We start from the raw sequence: 25,379 nt of genomic DNA on the forward strand, positions 1-25,379 counted from the left end.
CAGGTCTCTTTCGACTTAACAAACTAAGAGAGTTCTTCCTCAACTAGGAGATTTACAACTAATTCAAATTCAGGAAACAACTCCTAAAAACGAATAAACTTAGTTCTGAAAAACATGCGCGTCCAGTAACATCCGAAAACACGTGGCGGGGGCGGGGATATCAGGCGCAACAGCAGGCAAGACTCTAAGTCCCATCATCCCATTCGGCAGCTAAGCCGGACTGTTCAGGGCCAGCCGGCGCACTGGATGCTGGGACTTGAGGTTTTTGCTCCTGCACCTCCCCGAGGGTTTGCGACGTTTAGTGACCATCGCGCCTGCGCCAGCGCCGGCTGAGAGGCTGGGGCCGTGGCGGCTTGTGCCGGGTGATGCTAGGCGGCTCCCTGGGTTCCAGGCTGTTGCGAGGTGTGGGTGGGACTCGAGGGCCGTTCGGGGCGTGGGGTGTCCGTGAAGCTGGCGCAGCCATGGCGGTGGGGGAGAGCATGGCTCAGCGGATGGTCTGGGTAGACCTGGAGGTAAGTCAGGGCGGTGGGGCGTGAGGGGAGGCGAGTGAGGTTTCGCGCGTGGGACAGAGTAGCCGAGCCTGTCCGGGGAGAGTGGCAGTGTCTGGGTCTCAGGTGTGGCAGGTGAGCGCCTCCCGGCTGTGGACGGCGCGGGGCAGGTCGGGGGGGGGGGGCAGGAGTCCTGCGGGTGTTGGGGACTGTGCCGGACTGTGGGGTTTCTTTTCCAGAGGGTGGAGTCATCCATATGGCTTGCCCTAGCCCCCAATTCCGCCCAGATGTGGACCTCCCTAACCCTCTGATGGACTCAGGGTCACGGGGGTAGGGGTGCGCACAGCGGCTGTGCTAGACCCCAGTTCCCCAGTCTCCCAGAACCCTAGGTTGTTAGAGCTAGACGGGACCCCGGGGATGACTCAGCCTTACCCCACGTTCCCTAAAGGAGAAAACTGAGGCCCAGAGAGAGGACTCAGCTCATTCAAGGTCGCGCAGTTAGTGAAGGTCGGGGTTGGGACTACAACCCAGTTCTGATCCCTTTAGGTTTTCCATACTCAGCCAAGGACTCCCCTCTCCCTTGAGCCTCAGTTTTCTCATATATGAAATGGGGATCATAACACTAGATTGTGATGAAGATCAAGTGGTGCAATTAACATAAAAACTTTGTAAACTCTGCAGAGATGTAGTAATGTTAGCTATCTAACTCTTCCAAAATTGAACGCTGTCAGCACTCAATTTTGCTTACTTTGCATCGGCCCCAGAGTAGGACTGTGATGCCTGGCATGTAGCAGGCCCTTGGTAAATGTTTATTGAATAAATAACTCATAATGAGTGCCTTGAGGACTTGCTCAAGGAGCATTATTGTGTCTTTTATCCTGGCTGTGGGATATAAATTGAATGTGATTGAGGGATGTCCTGTTAAATAAACTTGGATACAGTAGGCCATAAAGACGGTTTTGTCTGTGTGATGTATTTTTTATTGCAGATGACAGGATTGGACATTGAGAAGGACCAGATTATTGAGATGGCCTGTCTGATAACTGACTCTGATCTCAACATTTTGGCTGAAGTAGGTTATGCCTTGTAATACAACCATACTGTTTAGAGTGTACTTTGGAAATCTAAAGATTGGTTCACCACCTCCCCATCTCTTTATTTAAAAAATAAGAAAACTGAGGTCCCTGTAGATTAAGGTCCAAAATAATGTTCTAGGTCATGGTGGGCTTGGTACTAGAACCAAAGTAATCCATCTCAGAGCCTAGTATTTTTCTATAGTACTGCCCAAAATTAGGAACTATAAATGCTATCATTTGCTAAGAGCTTACTGTGTGCCAGGCACAGTTCTAAGTGCTTTACATGTATTCACTGTTAATCCTCACAGCACCTATAAGGTAGGTACTGTTATACTCACTATGTATAGAGAGACGCTTTGGCAGACAGTTGTTGGGTAATTTGCCCAAGGCCACCTGGCTAGTGATTGGGAGAGCCAGGAGTTTGACCCAAGCAGTCTGAGCAAAGTGCTCCCAACCAATAAGACACTCGACTGTGGTCCCACCAGGATTGGTGACTCATGCCAAAGCTGACTTCTTTATATTATCATCTTAGCTTATATATAGCTTAGCTTATAACTCCATATATCCAGTTTCTACGTTTTCAGCTAGGACCTGTGATTCGTCTAGATCTATATTAAGAGTTTAGAATTTCTGTTGATACAGAATCATAAAATATCCTCCTGTTGACATATTGGGCATGATTAAGGTTTTAACATGCTGCTTTTAACTGAAACATTAAGCAAAACAAATAAAACACACCTGTTGCCTTTTGGCCACTCACAAAGCATTTAATAAGCATATGAGAACGTCTGATTGGTAGAGGGTGAAATCCTGGGCCCTGAATAACTCTGTCAGCAGTATTCGGAGGTGGTGAGAAACTCTAGAATAGGAACACAGTAGGGATGTTTTGGGGAAAGACAGTTTTGTTAAAATAAGTTTCCAGAGGGTCGGATTGATGTGCTACTGGCACTGGATAAATTTCACAAGTCTACAGTTAAGACTTCTACTTATTTTCCTGGTTAGGTAAGAGAGGGGAGGAACCATTTTAGATGAATTGCTACTTTCATGGAGTACCAGGCATACATCTTGGAGTACCTCCTGATACATCAGCTGGAGGGGAATCGTGAGACTTTGTATCTCACTGTAGCAACTACCTCTTTTTTTTACACAACAAAACAAACAAAATAACTTTTATATAAACCTTGAGTTTTAGGTTTGGTTGTTTTTTCCTGTCACTTGGAATTTCCTAGATATGAATAGTGAAGAGAAGTGTGTTTATTTACCAGCCCTGCTTACCCTTGTCTGAAGAAGAGTTTTTCCCTTAGACTGTTGATACAATGTGAAATACTGACAGTTTAATGGACCAGTTAGTTGGTATGTACCCTGGAGGAAATTGGGGTCTGTAGTCACACAGCTGCACATGAGGGTGGCATTTGTGAATAGACCCAGTCTAATGAGGATAAGGATTTTTTTTTTAACATCTTTATTGGAGAATAATTGCTTTACAATGGTGTGTTAGTTTCTGCTTTATAACAAAGTGAATCAGCTATACATATATCCCCATATCTCCTCCCTCTTGCGTCTCCCTCCCACCCTCCCTATCCCACCCCTCTAGATGGTCACAAAGCACCCAGCTGATCTCCCTGTGCTATGCGGCTGCTTCCCACTAGCTATCGATTTTACATTTGGTGGTGTATATATGTCCATGCCACTCTCTCAGTTCATCCCAGCTTACCCTTCCCCCTCCCCATGTCCTCAAGTCCATTCTCTATGTCTGCATCTTTATTCTTTTGAGGATAAGGATGTTTAAAAAGAAAAAAATGCTTAGGGGCAGTTAGCACTGAAGTGTCAGTTCTGTGGAATATATGTTTTATTCTTGTATACGAGTCTGAGGAAAATGTTTTATGCTAGAAGAGCAGACATCCCACCTGGAAATTTTTCTGTAAGTAGCTTAGTGTGCCAAACTGGAATCTAGAGTAAGTTAAATAGCCTTAAGTTGATAGTCGTTGGCTTTTTCCATCATGGTTTGTTAGAATTGTGTTTTGCAATATGAGGTTTTCGGTTTTTTAAAAAATATGTTATCAAAACAGCAAGGTCCTACTGTATTGCACGGGGAACTATATTCAATATCCTGAGATCAACCAGAATGGGAAAGAATATAAAAAAGAATGTATATGTATGTAAAACTGAATCACGCTGCTGTACAGCAGAAATTAACACAACATTGGAAAACAACTATACTTCAGTAAAAAAAAAAACCAAAACAACATAGGTTATCAGAGCAAATTTTTTCTTCTTCATGGAGATTGCCGTCACCAGTTTTCTTGTTTGGCTAAAACTCCTTGTTGGTTGTAGTTGTCAGGCATATTTTAGTCAAATTCTTGCCATTCCTCTCACTAATTGCAAAGTACTTTTACCGCTTTAGTAGTAACCATACCTTGAATTTAGAGAATCTTTTTTCCCCAGAGAGTTCAAAGAACTTTCATATCTGTAATTTCTTTTATCCTGTTAACATCCCCGTGAGGGGAGGGGTTGCGGGGGCTGTTATCTCCATGGAACAGAAGGTAAAACTAAGCCAAAGGTGACTTGCTTTAATGCCACGAGTTGAGCTTCTGCTACTGCTGGATTCTGTCTGACTCACAGTTGAATGTTCTATTAAGTGGAGCTGAGAATTCCAGCATCACTTTTTTTTTTAATCTTTCACGTGTCACCAATTACTTTTTGAACTTTTTAATGTGAAAATACTGTTAAAAGTAAACAGTATAGCTTTATGCAAAATATTATGTATAGTAAGTTGGTTTTTTTGTGCTGTTCTTCTCCTGTCTCATCCCACTTCCCAACTTTTATGTATTTTCTTAGTATTTTCTATGCATATACAAATGTGTTTTTTTTTTTTTTTTTTTTTTTTTTTTTGCGGTACGCGGGCCCCTCACTGTTGTGGCCTCTCCCGTTGCGGAGCACAGGCTCTGGACGCGCAGGCTCAGCGGCCATGGCTCACGGGCCCAGCCGCTCCGCGGCATGTGGGATCTTCCCGGACCGGGGCACGAACCCGTGTCCCCTGCATCGGCAGGCGGACTCTCAACCACTGCGCCACCAGGGAAGCCCAATGTGTGTTGTTTTTAAAACAAGTATAAGTGAACTCATAAGCATGCATACACTGTTCTGCAATTTGCTGTTTTCACTTGGCAGTATAGACACTTTTCATAGGGGTTGGCAAACCTTTTCTAAAAAACACCAAATATTAAATATTGTAGGCTTAGAGTGCCACGTACCTCTCTGCCCCATATTTGTTTGTTTTACAACCATTTACAAATGTAAAAATCATTCTTAGCTTCCTGGCAATTAAAAGAAAAAAAAAGCCACAGGCTGGGGCTATAGTTTGCTGACCCTTGGTGGATACCTGTGTCCTCTGTTGATAGGCATTTCAGTTTTCGGCTGTGTTATGTATGTGTTTGTTCATTATTTTTTGCTGTCATAAATAGTGCTGGAATGAATGAGGACCACTTTTAGAGTTAACAAAGTCCCTCACCTTTCTTCCCTTTTCTAGTATATATATGTAATTCTTAAAGCAGTGAAACTCAGAAACCAAGCTTATCCCCATTGATTCTGGATGACTAACAGCTTTTCCTATCCACAGGGTCCTAACCTGATTATAAAACAGCCAGATGAGTTACTGGACAGCATGTCAGACTGGTGTAAGGAGCATCATGGGAAGGTAACATTACCATAAAAGGGGTAGAGGAAGATTGCTTGGCAAGCCTGGGAAACTGCTTGCTTGTTCACTTTTCATCTTTGGGACCTCTCGAGACCATCTTCTCCTGAATGTCCTCTTTTTTCCTCTCCTGCATTCAGTCTGTCACGAGCACATTGTGGATTATCAAGTATTGCTCAAGTCAGTCTTTTGGATAAGGTTAGACATCAACTTTCAGAGAAGGGAGAATGCCGCTCTCCTGTTAAGTTGTTTCTTCCCAGAGGTTATATCCTTGGACTTTGAGCACCATCTTTTCTGACTGTGTGGAAATGCTATTAACAATCAGGAACATAGCTTATTTGACTTGGATTCTTTAAGAAAAAAATCGGTGCCACGATGGCAGTTTCAGTGTGAACTTGAGCTCTGTAAATGGTCCATCTGTGGTTATATTTGCCCATTTTAGAAGTGAAGTTTCCTATCTGGATGCCTTTGAAAACTGACTTCATGTGTCTTGGTGGGGCTGGGGATTCTCTCTTGCAGTCTGGTCTAACCAAAGCAGTGAAGGAGAGTACAATGACACTGCAGCAGGCAGAGTATGAATTTCTGTCCTTTGTACGACAGCAGACTCCTCCGGGGCTCTGTCCACTTGCAGGTAAAATCCAGTCCTATGTCTGCCTTGTAGATAGTCTTCCATCGTAGTGGTTCAAGAGACTGCGGTTCCAGAACGATCAGCCAGGATCATCGTGCCTTCCACTTAACCCTGATTGGGATTATCCATCTTACTTTTGTTGCTCAAATTTCCTTGGATAATTTATACATGAATATCGGGGAAAATGCCCCAAAACCTGACATGAGATCTGGGATGCCCAGATTAACTCAATAAAAAATTTCCACCTATTTTTATTATGGAAAAATTTCAAATATACAGAAAAGTTGGATCTAGTAGTTGTTCACCTCGTGCCATGTTTATCTGTCTATTTTTTTGGACATTTGAAAGTAAATTGCAGGCATCATGACACTTCATCCCTAAATAGATCACCCAGCATTTCCTAAGAATAAGGACATTTTCTTAAGTAACCACAATATCATTGTCACATTTAAGACAATTAAAAACAATTCAGTAACATCATCTGATACCTAGTCCACATCTGAAATGTCTATTTGTTTTTTAACCAGGATTCAGTCAAGACTCAACGCATTTCATTTGGTTATTATGTCGCTTTAGTCTCTTAATCTAAAATGCGCACCTATCTTTTTTTTCCCCTTGTGACATTGACTTTTTAAAGAAACTAGGCCAGTTCTGCTAGGATTTTGAAAGGACTGCCGTTGTCAAAGGGAGGCTAATGTCCTGTGGTCGTGTGTTTGTATTTGTATATGTAAGCTGGTATAATAACTAACATTTTCCTTAAATAGTCATTAAAAAGTTTTGACTTTAAGTACTATAGCATGTATTGTATAAATTTTCCCCCTAGCCAATGCAGCTGGTGTCTGTTTTAAAGTTCTTATTTAAAATTTAGTGTTTTTAATATAAATTACTGTGTGGAAACATGAATGTGGTTATGGTTGATTGAAATTGAAATGTAAATAAATGCTTATCTATTTATGAGTTTATCTACAGTTAACCTTTTAGTGTTAGTGGTGTAGATTTTGTGATACTGGGAGAAAATTTGTGCATGTGGTATTATCTAAAGAAGTTACAGATTTGAGCGTTATTTTAAGTATGTGGAATGATAGATTCATCCTTTTGTCCATAAAGAGGCCATTTACAAATTTATTATGAGTTAAACTGTCTAAATACTCTGAAATCTGCACTTGTAATCTAATCAGATACACTCAAACCTAATTTCGAAGTTTTGAGATGCTTTGAGGAATTGTTTGAATTCTTTAAAACAATCACCTCCAATTAAATACAGTTTATGAATTTTTATGTCCTTTTGTATACTACTAGAAATACACAGATGCGGTATGCTTCGTGTCTTTCTAGGAAATTCAGTTCATGCAGATAAGAAGTTTCTTGACAAATACATGCCCCAGTTCATGAAACATCTTCATTATAGAATAATTGACGTGAGCACTGTTAAAGAGCTGTGCAGGTAAGGGCTATATTTAGGATCCATTCAACTGCCTCATTTAGCATGTCTCCTTGAGAATTTGTAGAGTAATTGAATAAAGGTGTAGAACTGAGGGGGCCAGGTGGGTGTATAACTTCCTCATCCCATTGTCTCTTGAACTGGTGAGAATTGGGAGAAAGAACATCACAAATCTTCTGTATAAATTTCACTAATCTGGAAAATTTATTGAGCTCCCACTTTCTGCGCCACGTATTGGCCTATGTGCTGGGAACATACAGATGCAAAGCCCTCAAGTGCATAGAGTCCAGTGAATTGACAGATGTGTAAAAAACACACCTGAGAAGCGTACTGTGTGATGACGTCTGTTAGGGAAAAGTGCGGGTAGAATACTGCGGGCACGAGTGAAGGAGCAGAGACAGCTGGAGTGAGGGAGATAGGGAGTTAGCAAAAACTTCCTGGAGAAAATAGCTTTCAAGTTGAGATTTAAGGAATAGTGGCCGTTTTCCAGGTATTTAGGGTGAGGAGTGAGCTTTCCAGAGAATGGGCAGAGGTGTGAAGATAGGCGGGAGCTGGAAGGTAAAGGTGATGTGATTAGATCATTCTGATTAGAAGGTGGTAAGAAAAGAGGTGGGAGATGAGCAAGACCCCTGCATCATCTTGGAGAGAGAAGAAGGAGCTATAGGGAAATGGCAGTGGGCGGCAGAGAGCAGAGGCCGAGCATTTGAGAGGGTCAGTAGCACGGCATTGAGCCCTTGAATGGGGGCATGAGGAAAAGGAGGGAGGTATAAAGTGATTCCTCGCCTTTCTAGTTTGGGTGGTTAGGTGGATGATGGAACTGATCAGAGATAAAGGGGAAAATAAGAGGAAGAGTAGATTTGGCCGATGGGGGAAGGGAGATGTTGAGGACGATGAGTATGACCGTATGTGTGTGTGGAGGTGGAAGTGTCTGGAATTTTAGGTGGAGATGTCCAGTCGGCAGTTGGATATCCATGACAGAAGTGCAGGAGAGGGCTGGGCTGGAGTGCGCAGATTTAGTTATCTTATACATTGTTGATCTTGCCCAAAGAGAACCTATAGTATGAAGAGAGGAAAGGGAGGAAGGTGGAGTCCCAGACAGGGAGGTAACTCGATAGTCACAACCCAAATGCCTTTTACAAAGTTACTAAACTACTTGAAGGACGTAATTATTCAGTGTATTTGAGACAGTTTCCTTTGAGAGTTCCATTTTTGCTGTATGTAGACGCTGGTATCCAGAAGAATATGAATTTGCACCAAAGAAGGCTGCTTCTCACAGGTAAGTTTGGGTCCTTCCAAGTGCTTGGCCGTCTGACACGCACATAACTCCCGAATTCCTGACTGCTTGAAATAATGTCTCTGTTCCCTTGGGGGAAAAGTAAAGGACAACTACATAAAGATAACCTTCTCTTGCTAAGATTATCAGGAATTCTGGTCAGTGTTCTAACATGCCATTGTGAGATATGTATGGTCTTAATGTCTTTATTGCTGTTTTGAAACTTGTAGATAACTTAGTTTGTAGGTATGTGAAGTGGTCTAATTTTTCTAGTAATGAGCAGTATAAGTTTCTTCCCATCAAGCGTATGGATTTGTAGTCATTTAAAATTAGAACACTTTGTGTACAGTTGTGCAACACAGTTAGCCTCACTTAGACACTTTGTAGTTTTTCAGATTGTTTCTTTCTATGTCTGCAACCTTAGGCTGAAGTACACAAGGAATTTAAAGAACTTGTGTATCTAGAGTCCTCTTTCACGTTTTGGTGTTGTAGTCTCTGAGGAAGGACATAAAACCTGGTGGGAGATGTAGCAGCTGGCATTTGTTTCAGCCATGTACCGAGCCCCTACTGTGTACCGTGTACAGTTCTAGCCAAACAGGAAGACCAAGTCCCTGCTCTAACGAGCCTGGCATTAATGTTTTTCATAGGGCTTTCATGGACTACAGCACAATAACACAGGTCTGGGATACCTCTTGTGAAACAGTTGGGGCTTGATGTGTTTTGGATTTCAGGATTTTTCCGGGTTTAGAAAGGTAGTAATACCCCTAGCAAGGCCTGAGGAAGCACCTCATAATCGAACACATTGCTGTTTCTACAGTGAAATGTACAGATATTCACACCAAATGGCATAACTAACGACTATAAATAGCGTCACATCAAGATTGGTCGGGTTTTGCCACATAGTGGGCTATAGAAGAATCTTGGGTTTTCACATCTTTTTTTGGATTTCAGTATTGTGGCTAAGATGTGGTGTACCTTGATTTAGCCAGAGGCTGTATTTTTGACAGCTTCAGCTCTCCGCCGGTTATTCGAGACCTGGGAAGAAAGCAAAATTGTTGCCTTAACCACAGGAATAACTGTCTTAAAGCTCTTGCACTAAAGTTTGTGCAGTTTGGTCTCTAGAAGAGGCCCTTGACAATCAGAGCAGATTGATTTACTTGCACACTGTTCTAATAATCTTGGTTACCTGATTTCTCAGACTACGACAGATGAGAAACAGCGTGTTGGAGGAGAAGAAAGGCTGTTAGATGGAGGCAGGCTGCCACTGATTATAGCACAAATCACCACGAGAGAGGAGGTAGATCCTCTTTTGTGGTTAGATACTGTCTGATAATTGATGTTCATTATGATGCTGGAGTCACGAGTTACGTTCGAGTACGTGATTATATTTTGTGCAGGACGTCATTAAGTATTGTGCAGTGTTTCCCAAACTCCATGCCATGAGCTGTTAATATGCATTCCACACAGGTGGTCGATTAAGTTTTAGAAATACTGTGTATATAGTACAACCTCCTCTGGGGAATTCACAACACATCAGTACATTAAATGCTTTGCAAAAAACTTCAAAAGAAGAAATGTTTAATCTAGGTTTTCCTAAATTGATTTGACCCCGGAATTCTTTTTTTTTTTTTTCCCTGTGGAACACCTCACTATCTTATGGAACAGTTTGGTAAACTTTAATCTGTTATAGTTTAGAATTTTTTTTTTTAAATCATATTTTAAAAAACAAAGCACTTAAGTTTGCTATGCTGAAATGTTCCACTTCTTGATGATGTCAGATAGTTGCATTTACAGTAGCTCTTATTGTTCTTAAGTTATTTATAAAAAGTTACGCTTTGCCAAATGGTGACCATCCCCTCTGGGTTTCGGACGTTTCAACTCTGCGTGGTATGTTTGCTTGTAGGGCACTTGATGACATTAGTGAAAGCATCAGAGAACTTCAGTTTTACCGAAATAACATCTTCAAGAAAAAAACAGATGAGAAGAAGAGGAAAATTATAGAAAATGGGGAAAATGAGAAGACTGTGAGTTGATGCCAGTTCTCATGCTGCCACCATGTAGTTCTCTGGAAGGACCTCTGGTGGTTTTTCTTTTCCTTCCCCTGGGCTCACGCTGACTGCTTGGGCAGAGCACCTTCCTTCAGTGCACTTGCATCTCCCGATTATTCAAGCACACAGCACCTGGAAATTATTTTTCTCCTAACATGCTGTTTTCATTTATGACACAGCAGCTCCTTTGTAAGTACCAGATCACATCCATCCCTTGGTACATATCTGTCTTTGCTTTTAGACCATTTCTTTTGTTTAAAAAAAAAAAATAAAGCTAGTTCTATTGAAATGCAACCCTTTTTGTACCATCTGTTCTTTAGTAGTTTAATGACTGGAAGATGATGTTTTTTAATTTTTCTTTTGTAGGTGGTATGCCTAATGTTTAAATGCTCATAATGCCATTAGGAGTGGGTTACGTTCCTTATGTTAAATAGGAAGCGAACTTATTCTCTTTTGCTTTACAAGTCAAGAATAGAATAACTGGAGATAGGCTCAGAGAAGCAAATTGGGCTCATTGTTAGTTATAGTTACTGAACTATCAGAGCTCTGGAATAGCTACTCTTTGCTATATTCAAGAAATTCAAGTAAGCCACCAGACAGTGATTCTGTAGTAATAACTTAAGGCTTATTGAATAGATATTATCCGCAAGGCAGCCACGGTGCTAGGTTTGTAGAATGTAAATAGTTGGCTGCCCTAGGTCTAATGGTCAGCAATTATTTGAGAAAGGATTTTGGTTTGAATATCTTAACTCCTAAGTTTATGTACTTTAGAGCACAGTAGATAGTTTAGTCCTCAGCCAGAGGGTCCATTAGGATCATCTGTCTCTACAACAAATCTCCTTCAGAGATGCCCCCTAAAACAAGGAATCAGAATGGGGCAGGGCCTGCAGGTGACCCACGTCTCCTAGAGAACCACTGGACTAAAAGACTTCTGTGCTGATCTCAGATTCCATCCTAACTCGATCATATGGCCATTATATCAACATAGCAGTGTGATCCTAATGTGAGAGTTACAGACAGAAATCACTGGACTGTAGATTAAAATTACCTCATAATTTCGTTGACTACGTTGTTTAACCTTATACAACAACCTATGAGTGGAGAGAGGCTTTAGTGGTACTTCTCTAAATGAGTAAATGAAGGCTCAAATTCACAAGTGTAGGAAGCGTGAGCTGATGAAAAAAGTTAAGTCTGTTGACTTTTCTGACCAGTGCTTTTTCGACTTCTCAGAGTGGCATGGGTTTTAGCTCAGGTACCAACTACAGCGGGTTGGAAGACAGGATTTTATAGTAGTTAAGAACAGGGCTCTTGAGTCAAACTCTGGGTCCATATCTGAGCTCCGTGACATACTGAGTGACTTTGGCAAGTTCACTTTTTGAAGCCTCGCTTTCCTCATCTCTAAAGTGAGAATGGCACTACCTAACTCAAAGAATTGTCAGGATTAAATTACATACTACACATAGTTCTGAGCTCAGTGCTTGGTACACAGTGGGTACCTTGTCATGATGGCTGATGCATGATGGTGATGGGTTGACTCAGGCCAGGATCTCTGGGAAGGGCTGCTCTGGTCCATAGCTATGGTGCCTGGGCCTTTATCTTAAATCAGTGTTCACTTAATGCCCATGACTGTGATGCTGAGGACTGTTACAAACCTCACTAACAGGGTGACTTTGACCTGTCTTAGTGCTTCTAACTAGAATTTGACAAGATGGTCTCTTTCCTTACTTGGCTCTGAGGAATGTTATCAATTCTAATGTAAGAAGAGATATGAAAACTCTAGGCTTGAGAAAGCGGTTCAGAGGAAGCAGATACTACTATTAATGTCATGGGATTTCTCCCACCCAGCTGGCCTGTTTATTCACCAGGTTCACTGTTTGAGCCCTACCGTTTAGTTCTCTCGAGAATCTTAACTCCTGGTGTTCATTTTGAATCTTGTGTCACAGGAACGGCCAGCTTGCTTTTTTAATCCTGTGTTCTGTAGCTTCGTTACGTAGCAGAATTCTCTGTTATCCCCTAATGGGGCATATGTTAATTTTTAGTAAAATAATTGGCAACCTGTGAGATAAGCCAGTCTGGTTTGATGTAGGTCTGTATGAAGACATGATGGTTCAGTGATTAGTTCATTATTTATTGGTCTGCTTCAAAATAAGAAATTTAAATTTGTAGTGCTGGTAACTATTTCACAAGGGAGTCCTGAGTCTAGGAGGTAATTTCTGTGAAATGAACTGTAATGCAAATCGGTTTAAATATAACTACAGCCTTAAAAATGCTCAGTATGTTTGTTTAGCAGAGCTTGCCACTCCCGTGCTGCTGGGGCTCTTCATTTGGTGGTTCTTCTGTCTGTGCTGTAATTATCCTGCAAGCTGTGTTCTTAGGATCATCCAGATGTACTTCCCCTGCTTTAAACTCGGGAGGTGAATGAACCAGGACTGTGATGATAATCTCCAGTCAGTAGTCCCTGAGTGCTCATGATAATCTAGCTGTTGTACTGAGCGTGTGGGCAAGAGAGACCCTCTTTGGCAGCTTAGCCATGGGAGATAAGAATGGAACTTGAGACACCTGTGTTTCCTCATTTACAAAACAATATATCCCTTTATTAATAAACGAGCTGACAAGTTCATGGGGAAATTGATAGTTTCCTTTGGCACAACTGGTGTTCTTAACATGTATAGGCCTTAAAGAAAAAATAAGGAATAGCTAGTTATAGTGGTCAAGTGCAGTTTTGTCATTAAATAAAATTTGACATATTGATTGCCTTGTGATAGTCTATGGAAGTCCTAGGTACACTCGAATGCCTATCTTGAACAATTAATAAGTGGCAAGGATGGTGGAAAGTTGGTGGTTGCAAGGATAAGCCGTATGTAGCAAGTTCATGCAAAAGCTGTTATGCTCTGTATCTGTTGATGAAGCAAAAGCTATTATGCTATATATCTATTGATAGATGCTGTATATCTACTGTGAAAATTAATTGAGTTTTAGTTATTTGAGCGAAGTCTTTAATTTTATATGGCTCCTTTTTTTTTCTTTTTACCTTTTGACCCCTCCCTCCCCCCGCCTTATATGGCTGCCGATAGAACCATAGCGATGGTGGTGATATAAATGAAGAGTTCCTTCCTAGTTGAGTATTTTCTATTGAGTAGAGGAATACTTGAAATTTTCTAAGAGAATAGGTCTTAAATCAACATACATACACACAAGGGTAACTATGTAGAGGTATATAGAGGTGATGGATAAGTTACTTAGCTTGATGGTGATTTTTCCACTATATATATGTATAAACATTAAGTTGTACACCTTAAATATATCATTTCTGTATGTCAGCAGTATCTCAATAAAGTTGTTAATATATACGTTAAAAAGTCTGCAGAAAAGAAGGGATTTTAAGTCTTCATTCCACTAGAAGGCAGGCAGATGCAATAGTTGCTGTCAGCTTGCCAAGCTGAATGCATAGGGCCTGAGACTTAACTTGGTCTTCAAGGATAATTTAATCGGTTAAGTTTTGCACCTGGGTTATAATGGAATTCACTGGCATTCTATGGTATGGAAAATACGAGTCTCTCATTAGGAATGAGCCCTAGAAAATGGGAAGGTTGTAGAGTGTGGAGCAAAACTATATTCTTGTGCAAATGAAAACATACAGCCTAAAGAATCCTTGGGGACCCTGGATAAGTTGCAGAATTTGGGTTGCACAATGATGTGAATGTACTTAATGCCACGGAACTCTACACTTAAAAATGGCGGAAATGGTACGTTTTATGTAATGTATATTTTACCACAAAAAAGGACGCGTAATTGACCATGACTTATTTTCAGAATGATCCTGTCTTAGGACGAAGGAGTAATGGGAGCCAGCTTGGAGGAGCTGAATCTGGGACCCTTGTTTGTGCCCTTGGGAGAAGTGAGTTACTTTGTTTCTCTGATTTGGAATAGCAGGAAGCCGGTAATTTAGGGTGGTGTTTTCTGTTATGTCGGCATCAGAGTGGTATGAGGAATTGCTGGTTTTGTTTACAGACAAGGGAAATTTAACAAATTAATATCCCTGAGGGGCGTCTAGCCGCCTGCTGCTTCTCTCCAAATTTAGCCATGTGGGTTGGGGGAGAGATGTTTCTGAATTCTGAGTTAAGGGTACTTCTTGATTAATCTAGGTTCACGGCCAATCTAGGCTGTCCTGGAACCCAGTCCTATTTTGTTTTTGTGGAAGAACTTTTTCCACTTTGCATTCCATCTCACCAGCTCACAATTCATATTGAGCAGTGAAATTCATTACTAGAGACTGTGTATAGTTTTATATTTTCACTCATCTTGGTTGTGTTCTCTCTGTTCTAAATCATTCATTTATTTTTCGTATACACACTCTCATCTCTACTATTCCAGGAGTTCTAAAGTACCTTATTATATCCTTCTGCCTTCTTATTCTTTTACAGTCTTCCGTGAAATAGGTTGACATGATAGCCCAGTCATTTTTTTTTTTCTTTTGCGGTAAGCGGGCCTCTCACTGTTGTGGCCTCTCCCATTGCGGAGCACAGGCTCCGGACGCGCAGGCTCAGCGGCCATGGCTCACGGGCCTAGCCGCTCTGTGGCATGTGGGATCTTCCTGGACCAGGGCACGAACCCGTGTCCCCTGCATCGGCAGGCGGACTCTCAACCACTGCGCCACCAGGGATGCCCTAGGCTCTTCTTAATAGGGCCCTAGTAAGTGCTGAGTGAATGAGTGAATGAATGACTGTAAGATTTTTACAGCAAATCCTTATTGCAGACTAAAGGAGGGTGATCATGAGTGAAAGGTGGATATCACTGGGGGTGATGGTCAACTGATCAGCTCAGAGACTCTGGAGCGGGATCTCAGTTGGGTGCTCAAGCTTTAGGTTCCGTGTTCCGGGCCCAGAAATTTGGTTTCATCAGTACATCAGCATTATACCAGTCCCTTAAGGAGGAACTTATTCCCAACAAACACACTAGGAACTGATGTGTAATTCTGAATGCTGATCAGTTTTCATGGGGGTTTCCTTTACTAATGACTAAAATACCATGTTAACGTGTGCTGTATGGGGCAGCCCTTTCTCCAGCATCAGGGCACTGGGAAAATGAGTTTGTAATCAGAAGCCTACTCAGTAAATTTAGAATAGGCTCAAGAAAGTCTCAAGGAATATTCTGTATGGGTTCATTTGAGGCTTGATAATGAAATATCTTTACTTCACAAGGAAGAATACTTTTTAGATCTTTTTAGAATAACACTGGATTTTTCTGTAGTTTTGGGGTCACTGATTTGCTTCCTCTAGGCTTCCTTTCTCATTATCTTGTTTTGCACAATCTTTCTTTTTCGTTTTGTATGTATTTTTTTTGTTTGTTTTGTGTGTCAGTTTTTTTTTCTGATTATAAAATAACAAGTGAATACTGTAGAAAATAACCACACTGTAAAGAGAAGACCACCATTGGTATATTGATGCCTATCCTTTTTTCCTTTGTATTTATATATGTAGCAGGCTGCTCAGTGAGGCAGACTTTGAAATGTGCTTTTCCTGCCATAAATATTTAAAGTTGGTAGCAGATTGTGTCAAAGGTGACAGCAAATCATCTTTGAACAGACTTTGGCTTTAGTAAGATCATCAAAATGCCTCATGGTTTTACGATTATAATATTCTTTTTTTTTTTTTTTTTTGCGGTACGCGGGCCTCTCACTGCTGTGGCCTCTCCTGTTGCGGAGCACAGGCTCCGGACGCGCAGGCTCAGCGGCTATGGCTCACGGGCCCAGCCGCTCCGCGGCATGTGGGATCTTCCCGGACCGGGGCACGAACCCGTGGCCCCTGCATCGGCAGGCGGACTCTCAACCACTGCGCCACCAGGGAAGCCCCTTGTATTTTTTAATAATGTGAGAAAAGCAGTCAGAATGCAAATAAGTCAAATGGAGATACAAAGTAATCTGTTTAATAATGTAAATGGTTCTCATTGAGGGAGGGTACATCTCAGCAGAAATTTATTTAAATTTTTTATAGAAAATTTAAGACATAATACAAGTTAAAAGACTAGTATAATGAACCCCCATAGACTTTCATCCAGCTTGAACAGTTTGCTCTACTCTTATGTCATCTGTACCCCCATCTGGTCTCTTCCCTCACAGATTATTCTGTAGTAGTCCCCAAACAGTGTGTCATTTCTTTTGTAAATATTTCAGTATGTAGCTCTGTAATGACTCTTAAAAAAATTAAAACAATAACCATGATATGATACTATACCCAAAAATTTCAACAGTGATTTCTTAATATCATATAGCAAGTGTATGCTTCCCCATCTGTATTTCCCATTTAATTTGCATTTGTATCTATTAAAAAATTAAAACAATAACCATGATATGATTACTATACCTAAAAATTTCAACAGTGATTTCTTAATATCATATAGCAAGTGTATGCTTCCCCGTCTGTGTTTCCCATGTAATTTTGCATTTGTATCTAGTGGGTGCATGAGACTTAGATTTGAGTTTTTACTCTTTCCCTTTCCATACTCAAAATTCTTTGAAGATAGTTGCTGAGTGCAGCCCACATTCCAGGAGGGAGAGGATGAAGCTCCACCTTCTGGAGAAGGGGGGTGGAATTCAGAGAATTATTTTGAAGTCAAATAATTTATTTTTTCCTGGTAGTCTCCTTGGGTCTGGTAAAGAGTTAGAAGACAAAAGAAAGGACTCAGCTGAATAGATGTTCCAGGAGAATGTAAGGGAAAAAAAAATGGCCAAAGGGAGCTCCCTTGGCTGATGAACTGACGGAGCTCTGATGATGAATCTATAATTTCAGGTTTTCTTCTTGTGTGTTGTAATTTATACTTTCCGTGAAATTTGTTAAAAGCCTTCTGTCTGGCATGAACATTAGTTAGCAAAGGAAAATTGAGAGAAGTGAGCAGGTAAAGCTGTAGCAATAAGCTGGTCAGTGGTTCTCAGAGAGCAGCTGTAGAACAGCAGTCACCAGTGAAAGGTGACACGTGACAATAACCAAAACGTAGAAGTCCCTCACGGGAATCCTCAAACATACAGGAGGGACTTGAATTTCCTATCATAAAAGAAGTGGCTTGATTTCCTTTCATTGGATCTTAAGGAAAATATGACCCCAGAAGGCTAGAAGGTTACTCATGATACATATATGTTTTCATAAAGCGAAATGGATATAACATGATGAATTGATTAGGGATTACAGTGTGAAAGTCTTATTACATGGACCTCTCTTTGTTACAAAGTGATAGCGTTTTGGATATAACATAGAGCCTAATAGGAAAATAGCTGTTGAGTAACTCATAGGAACACATTACTGTTTATTTGAATGGCTGACCACTTAGGTTTTTTTAAAATTAAATTTAATTTTTTATTCTTCTTTTGCTTATTCTTAGTGGCAGTGAATTGCTACCAAAATTGCTAGTTCAAGGCCAATAGTAATAGAATTTTATTTTATTTATTTTCTTAAATTTTAATTTAATTTAATTTTTATTTATTTTTGGCTGCGTTGGGTGTTCGTTGCTGCGCGCGGGCTTTCTCTAGTTGGCGGTGAGTGGGGGCTGCTCTTCGTTGTGGTGCGTGGGCTTCTCAGTGCGGTGGCTTCTCTTGTTGTGGAGTATGGGCTCTAGGCACGTGGGCTTCAGTAGTTGTGGCACGTGGGCTCAGTAGTGGTGGCTTGTGAGCTCTAGAGCACAGGCTCAGTAGTTGTGGTGCACGGGCTTAGTTGCTTTGTGGCATGTGGGATCTTCCCGGACCGGGCCTCAAACCCATGTCCCCTGCATTGGCAGGAGGATTCTTAACCACTGCGCCACCAGGGAAGCCTCCCAACCTTATTATTTTGTAGACCTTTGATAAAATGATTCTCAAATTTATGCTGAGGTTCAAAGGCTTAAGTACTGGCCCACTCTTTTTTTTTTTTTTTTTTTTTTGGTGCGCGGACCTCTCACTGTTGTGGCCTCTCCCATTGCGGAGCACAGGCTCCGGACATACAGGCCCAGCGGCCAAGGCTCACGGGCCCAGCTGCTCCGCGGCATGTGGGATCTTCCTGGACCGGGGCATGAACCCGTGGCCCCTGCATCGGCAGACTGACTCTCAACCACTGCGCCACCAGGGAGGCCCCTGGCCCACTCTTGAAGAAGAATGATAAGGTGGGGGAGTTAGCCCTCTTAGATATAATGACTGATAAAGCTACTGAGTTTAGTTGAGTGTGGTATTGTTGCAGGGATAGACAAATAGACCAAAAGAGCAGAATAGAGAATCCAGAAGCAGAACCACACTTTAAAAGACCCTTGATATATAACAAAATGGTTTTCAAATCAGTTTGAAAGGATAGTTTTTTTCCTTCAATAAATATTAATGGGACAATTGGGTACCCATATTCTAATAAATGGAACAGGACCCCTACTTTATACCATACACAAATGAATTCCAGAAAAAATATCTTTGTATTTTCCACATAAGGAAGAATTTCCTAAATAAGACTACCCTCACGCATGCATGCCAAAAGCAAAATAAAATAACGTGCAGTCATGTGTGTGTGTGTGTGTGTGTGTGTACGTGTGTGTACAGAAACACACATACACATAGCGTACAAGAAAAGATTGTTAAAATGAATTTCTTTTCGTGAAAGCTACCATAAAGACAGTAAAGATACAAGTCGCAAACTGGGTGAAGATAATTACAAATCATATAATTGACAAAAACTGATATCCAGTATATATAGAGAATTCCTACCAAATAAACAAAAATGAAAGAATCTAATAGAAAAATGAGAAAAACATGAGAAAACGTACTTCACAAAAGAGGAAATCTGAATGTCAATAAACATGTTCAACTTCCTTATTAATTAGGAAATTCAAATTAAAAATACAATAAAAAACATTCCTATGAGATTGGTAGTATTATAAAGTCTGATAATACCTGGGATTAAGAATGTGGTGCAGCTGTAGGGATGTATACATGAAACATATAATGTTATAAACCAATGTTACCCCAATAAAAATGCATTTTATTATTTTTTTAAATTTAATTTTATTTTTTTGCCTGCACCGCACAGCATTCGGCATTTGGAACTTCCTGGACCAGGGACTGAACCCGTGCCACCTGCAGTGGAAGCATGGAGTCTTAACCAGTGGACCACCAGGAAGTCCCAAAAATGCATTTTAAATAAATAAAACTGGGAAAAAAAGAATATGGTGCAATAGGAACTCTCAGGCACTATTGGTGAGAATGTAAATTGGTTCAACTACTTTGGAGACTCATTTGGCATTACTTAGTAAATTTAAATATGTGCAAATCCTAAAATCCAGTGGTTCTACTTCTAGATTTTTAACCTAGAGAAAATCTTGCACGTATGCACCAGAAGACAAGTATAAGTGGTGTTCATAAAAGCCCTAAAGTGGAAACGATCCAAGTGTTTATTATCAGTAGAATGTGTAATTAATTGTGGTGTGTTTATGTGATACTGCAGTGAAAATAAGATCTATAGCTACATGCAGCAATACGGATGGGCTGAAAGACAGTGATGAGCAAAATATTCAGGCTACAAAAGAATACATGCAATATGATTCCATTTAGGTAAAGTTAAAAGAACAGCCAAGATTAAGCAGTGTGATATATACATACGTGGAACAACTATGAAGTTGGACTCAAGACAGTGGGCTACTTTCGTAGGGGAGGGAGAGGATGTGATTGGAAGAGGGGCACACAGGAAGCTTCTAAGGTTTTGGCAATATTTTCTTTCTATAAGTTGTGTGTTTTGCCTAGGTGTTTGCATTCTAAAAATGAATATTCTTTGAAAAATATGTATGTTTTATTTTCACCAGTATATATTTTACAATCAAAATACAATTAGAAAGTTAAATAGGAAAACTTTAACAAATGCATCGTGTATAGAAAGTACTCTACATTTTTTATTTATTATTGTTTTATTAGTTATTAATATCAAAATGTTTCCTTCTAAATATAGCTGTAGCTGCATCTCACAAATTTTTCATGTAGTGCTTTTATCTAGCTTAAAGTCTTTTTAAAATTCGCTCATAATGTTCTCTTTAAAACAAATATTATTTAGTAGATTATAGTTTTTGGGTACATTGGATTGTTCAGTCTCTCAGTGCTGCATTATAGAAAACAGTCTATGAAGGTAGTTTTTATTTTATTTTTTGACATTTATTGAATAAATTTATTTGTAGCTTGAAATAACAAATTGTACTTGGGTGAATAAAAATATCTTTTGATATTTTTCATGCAGTGAAAATAATTTTGGTATTGCAGTTCTGAAACTCTCCAGTCCATTCCCCTCTTTCCCCATTATAGCCTTGATTTTAATATCTCTATTTTTGTTAAGCTGAGGTTTCTTAGTACCGTAACCATAATGATATTACAGAATAGACTATGATATTTTGTGTTTTAACTTATTGTTTAGTGTCAATTTAGACTACCTTCAGCAATGTATGGGAGTGCCCATTTCCTTGTCCCTTGGTGAGTGGTATTGAATAATATCTTTCAAAAAAAATTTTTGGCAATTTGAATTATATATATCCTTCACTTATATTTTATTCTTTTTTTTTTTTTTTTTTTTTTGCGGTACGCAGGCTTCTCACTGTTGTGGCCTCTCCCGCTGTGGAGCACAGGCTCCGGACATGCAGGCCCAGCGGCCATGGCTCACGGGCCCAGCCGCTCCATGGCATGTGGGATCTTCCCGGACTGGGGCACGAACCCGTGTCCCCTGCATCGGCAGGTGGACTCTCAACCACTGCGCCACCAGGGAAGCCCTATTTTATTCTTTATATATCTTTCACTTATATTTTATTCTTTATAATTAACGTTTAACTTTTTTATCCATACATTATCCAATTGTCATTCTGTGTGAATTGTTCATGTAATTTTGTATTGTAGAAGCAATGTTTTTCTTTTAATTAATTTAAAAAACCTATTTATGTATTTAGGATGATATCATCCCTTGTTGCAATCCCCCCCCACCCCATTTGCTATTTACTTTTTAATTTCAACTTATTCTTTTTACCTTTCTTTTCTTCCTCTTCTTCAGGAAGAAATATCCCCACATTTTTCATCTTATTTCATGTAGAGCAGTTTAGTCTTTTATTGCAGGGAGAAGATGATCATTTGGCAGAGATAATGTAGCCCAGATTGCAGAATTGAGTTGAAGGTTAAAGAATGTGAGCACTGATCCTCTCCAATTCTGTAAGTAAGTGAATATCACATCTATTCAGACAGCTTTCAGATAATAGATAACTGAAATATAATCTTCCTTATGATACAGTAGTGACCTCAAATTTAAGCATGTCAAGAAAATATGACCTTCTGACTCCTTGACAAAATTTTATCTTAGGTGACTTCATAAATACACTGCACATTTTATCAAACAATCCTAGGGAAAACATCTCTGCTATCTATGGTGAAAGAATAACATTGACATTTGGCAAAGGTCAGAGCTTCAGAAATTTAACTTATTAATAAATCTGTGAACTGCTAGTATTTTTATATTGTTGTAAAAGAAAACTGCAGGATTCTTTTTAAACATGTTTAATTCCTACTAAGAGTTTCTAAGCACATTGTTTTTCTACTAAAATCCAATCTGTTCTACATTTTTGACTGAGAAAAGCTAAATCTTTTCTCTTTGGAAAATAAAAAAGAGGCTTTTTTTTTTTTTTGGTGGGGGGGAGATCTATGTAGGATAGAGGTCTAGGAAATATGTAAACTCTGCCACAGGCTTCTCCACATTCCCAAAACTGACTTAAGATGACCCCAAAAGAGGACAAATCCGAGAGAGCCCTGGAAGTAGGGAAGAAAGCCACATGCCCCGATACTAGAGACCATCTGCTGTAATACAGGAGGAACTATGTTGAAAGAAAACATTAGAAATGGCCTGTAATATTGCTTTTTAAAAAATCATCAGTATCACATGAAATGAAGGGAGATTATGGGAGAACCCTACTGAGAGCCCTCATTTAGAGGGGTGAGAGCTAGAGGTGAGGGCTAGAGGTGAGGGCTGTGGGACAAAAAGTAAACACTGTGATATGAATCAACAGCATCTAAAGCAGTTAAACCAAGAGGCCCCAGGATAAACATGGCAACATCAACATAGTAGTATGTGGGCAATGGGCTGCTTATTGATACAGCTGGGCTTTTCCAGAGTGTAGTGCCCCGTGGCCTTAGGAGGAAGGCCACAGCCAAAGCCACAGAACAATTATGTAACAAATACTTACATAGCCTTTATTATATTCCAGGCATTGTTTTAAATTAGTGGTTCTCAGCTGGGGGTGATTTTATCCCCCAGGGGACATTTGGAAATCTCCTGAGATATTTTTGGTTGTCACAGCTGGGAAGAGGCTGCTACTAGCATCTAGTGGTAGACACCAAGGATTCTGCCCAACATGCTAAAATGCACAGGACAGCCCTCACAGCAGAAAATTATCAGGACCAAAATGTCGATAGTGCCAAGATTGAAAAATCCTGGAAAATTTTAAATAATTGAACAAATATTAACTCATTTAATCCTCATGGCAACCGTTAAGGCAGATAAGTAACTTGCCCAATGTCATCTATCTAATGGAGAGACCAGGCCAAAGGGAGATAAATGCAAGCATAAAGAGAGGAGCAATTATATTAGTACTAGCCTAAATAAAATTTAAGGTAAGATGATTTATAGAGAGGATAATTTATTTTTAAAGGAAAGGTATAATTCCCAAGAAAATATTTTAGTCCTGAAACTTTGAACACTAAGTAATATGACCCTGAAATATATAAAGCAAAAACTGCTGGACATGTAGGAAGTAATTGAAATATAGTAGTAGGTTTTTTTTTTTTTTTGTAAACAGGCTTATTGAAGTATAATCGACATACAGTAAACTGCACAAATTTAAAGCATATAATTTCATAAATTTTGATATATGTCTATACCTGTGAAATCTTTATCACAATCAAGATAATGAACATGTCTATCGCTCCAAGTTTTCTCCTTCCTTTATACTGTGTAATCCTTCCTTCCGCTCACTTTCTGGTCCTTCCTCCAATCCTTATCTACCTTTGATCTGCTTTCTGTCACCATAGATTAGTTTGCATATTCTGGAGTTTTATGTAAATGAACTCATACAATATATACTTTTTTGGGGGTTATGTTTTCTTTCACTCAGGATGTTTATTTCGTGACTTATCCATGTCGTTGCATGTATCGACAGTTCATTCTTTTTACTGATAGATGGTATTCCATTGTGTGGATATAATACAATTTGTTTATCCCGTTCACCTTTTGATGGACATTTGGTTGTTTCCAGTTTTTGGCTATTACAAATAAAGTTGCTATAAACATTCATGAACAAGTCTTTGTAGGGACAGATGCTTTTGTTTCTCTTGGGTAAATATCTGAGAGTGAAATGGCTGGATCATATGGTAAGGATATGTTTAATATTCAAGAACTGCCAAGCTGTTTTTCAAAGTTACTGTTCCATATAACATTCCCACCAACTGTGTAAGAGAGTTCCAGTTGCTCCACATCCTCTCCAATATTTGTTATGGTGAGTCTTTATAATTTTAGACATTCTAATAGGTGTGTTTGGGCTGCTATACAAAATACCATAGACGGGGTAGCTTATAAACAAAAGAAACTTACTTCTCACAGTTCTGGAGGCTGGAAAGTCTAAGATCAAGTCTCCAGCAACGTTGGGTTCCAGTGAGGACTTGCTTCCTGGTTCATAGATGACGGTATTTTCACCTGTAATTTCACGTGGTAGAAGGGGCGAGGGAGTTCTCTGGGGTCTCAGAGCCCTATTCCCATTCATGAAAACTTTACCCTCATGACCTGAGCATGACCAAAGGCCCTACCTTCTAATACCATCACCTGGGGGTTAGGATTTCAATATATGAATATTGAGGGGACACAAACATTCAGAGCATAGCAGTAGTAGTATCTTGTATTCTCTAATGTAAGTAATTAATGATGTTGAATATCTTTCCCTGTGCTTATTTATCATCCATATATCTTCTTTTATGAAATGTCTGTTCAGATCTTTTATTGATGATATATATGAGAGATTGAGATTGATATAAGGAACTGGCTCAAGCAATTATGGAGAATGAGAAATCCTGTGAGTGAAAGCTGGAGACCCAGGAAAGCCTGTGGTGTAGTTCCAGTCCAGACCCAAAGTCTTGAGAGCCAGTGTTGTTACGTTCCAGTCAGAGTTTGTAGGCCCAAGAACCAGGGAAGTGATGATGTAAGTCCCAGTAAGTTCTGAGTGCAGAGAAGACCAATGTCCCAGCTCAACAGTCAGGCAGAGAGCCAATTGTATCTTCCTATGACTTTTCATTTTATTCAGGTCCTCAATGGATTGGATGATGCCTGCACACATTGGAAAGGGCAACTTGCTTTACTCAGGCTGCTAATTCAAATGCTAATCTCGTCTAGGGACACCCAGAAATAATGGGACAGTGATTAAATCAGATTAGATTAGATCAAGTGTTTCTAGTTTTCTTGCCTCCTTACTGAGCAATTTTAGCTTTTCATTTTCTCAATATTTCCTTTTCCAGAATAGGGTCTTTGCCCCATCTTTGCAAAACCAAAGAGTGTTTTTGTCAAAACAGTCAGTGTGTGAAAAGTGAAGTAATCCTCTATTTCTGGAGAAATGGAAAAAGTTCTTACAGTTTTAAAATGGCAGATTTTCTTATTCCTAGTCCTTAGGGTTCCCTAAAAAATTGAAGTTTAATTTTATTGAGGGCACTCTATTACAGTGGGTAAGA

The 25,379-nt window shown here is 39.9% G+C and overlaps 1 protein-coding gene across 2 annotated transcripts; it reads left to right on the forward strand.

Moving 5' to 3' along the window:
* Window positions 1-210: 210 nt before the first annotated feature.
* Window positions 211-10,939, forward strand: REXO2 (RNA exonuclease 2). Of its 2 annotated transcripts, XM_004273377.1 has the most exons (7): window positions 211-512; window positions 1,477-1,560; window positions 5,181-5,258; window positions 5,775-5,886; window positions 7,219-7,327; window positions 8,547-8,600; window positions 10,501-10,939. In XM_004273377.1, exons 1-7 carry the CDS (start codon window positions 366-368, stop codon window positions 10,628-10,630), a joined length of 714 nt encoding a protein of 237 aa, XP_004273425.1. In that variant the 5' UTR covers window positions 211-365; the 3' UTR covers window positions 10,631-10,939. The 2 variants fall into 2 exon arrangements, with proteins under 2 accessions (XP_004273425.1, XP_033290445.1); XM_033434554.2 differs by lacking the exon at window positions 8,547-8,600 and having other exon boundaries at window positions 311-512.
* The last annotated feature ends 14,440 nt before the right edge of the window (window positions 10,940-25,379 follow it).

Source organism: Orcinus orca, chromosome 8 (assembly GCF_937001465.1).
Source record: "Orcinus orca chromosome 8, mOrcOrc1.1, whole genome shotgun sequence".
Lineage (NCBI taxonomy): Eukaryota > Metazoa > Chordata > Mammalia > Artiodactyla > Delphinidae > Orcinus > Orcinus orca.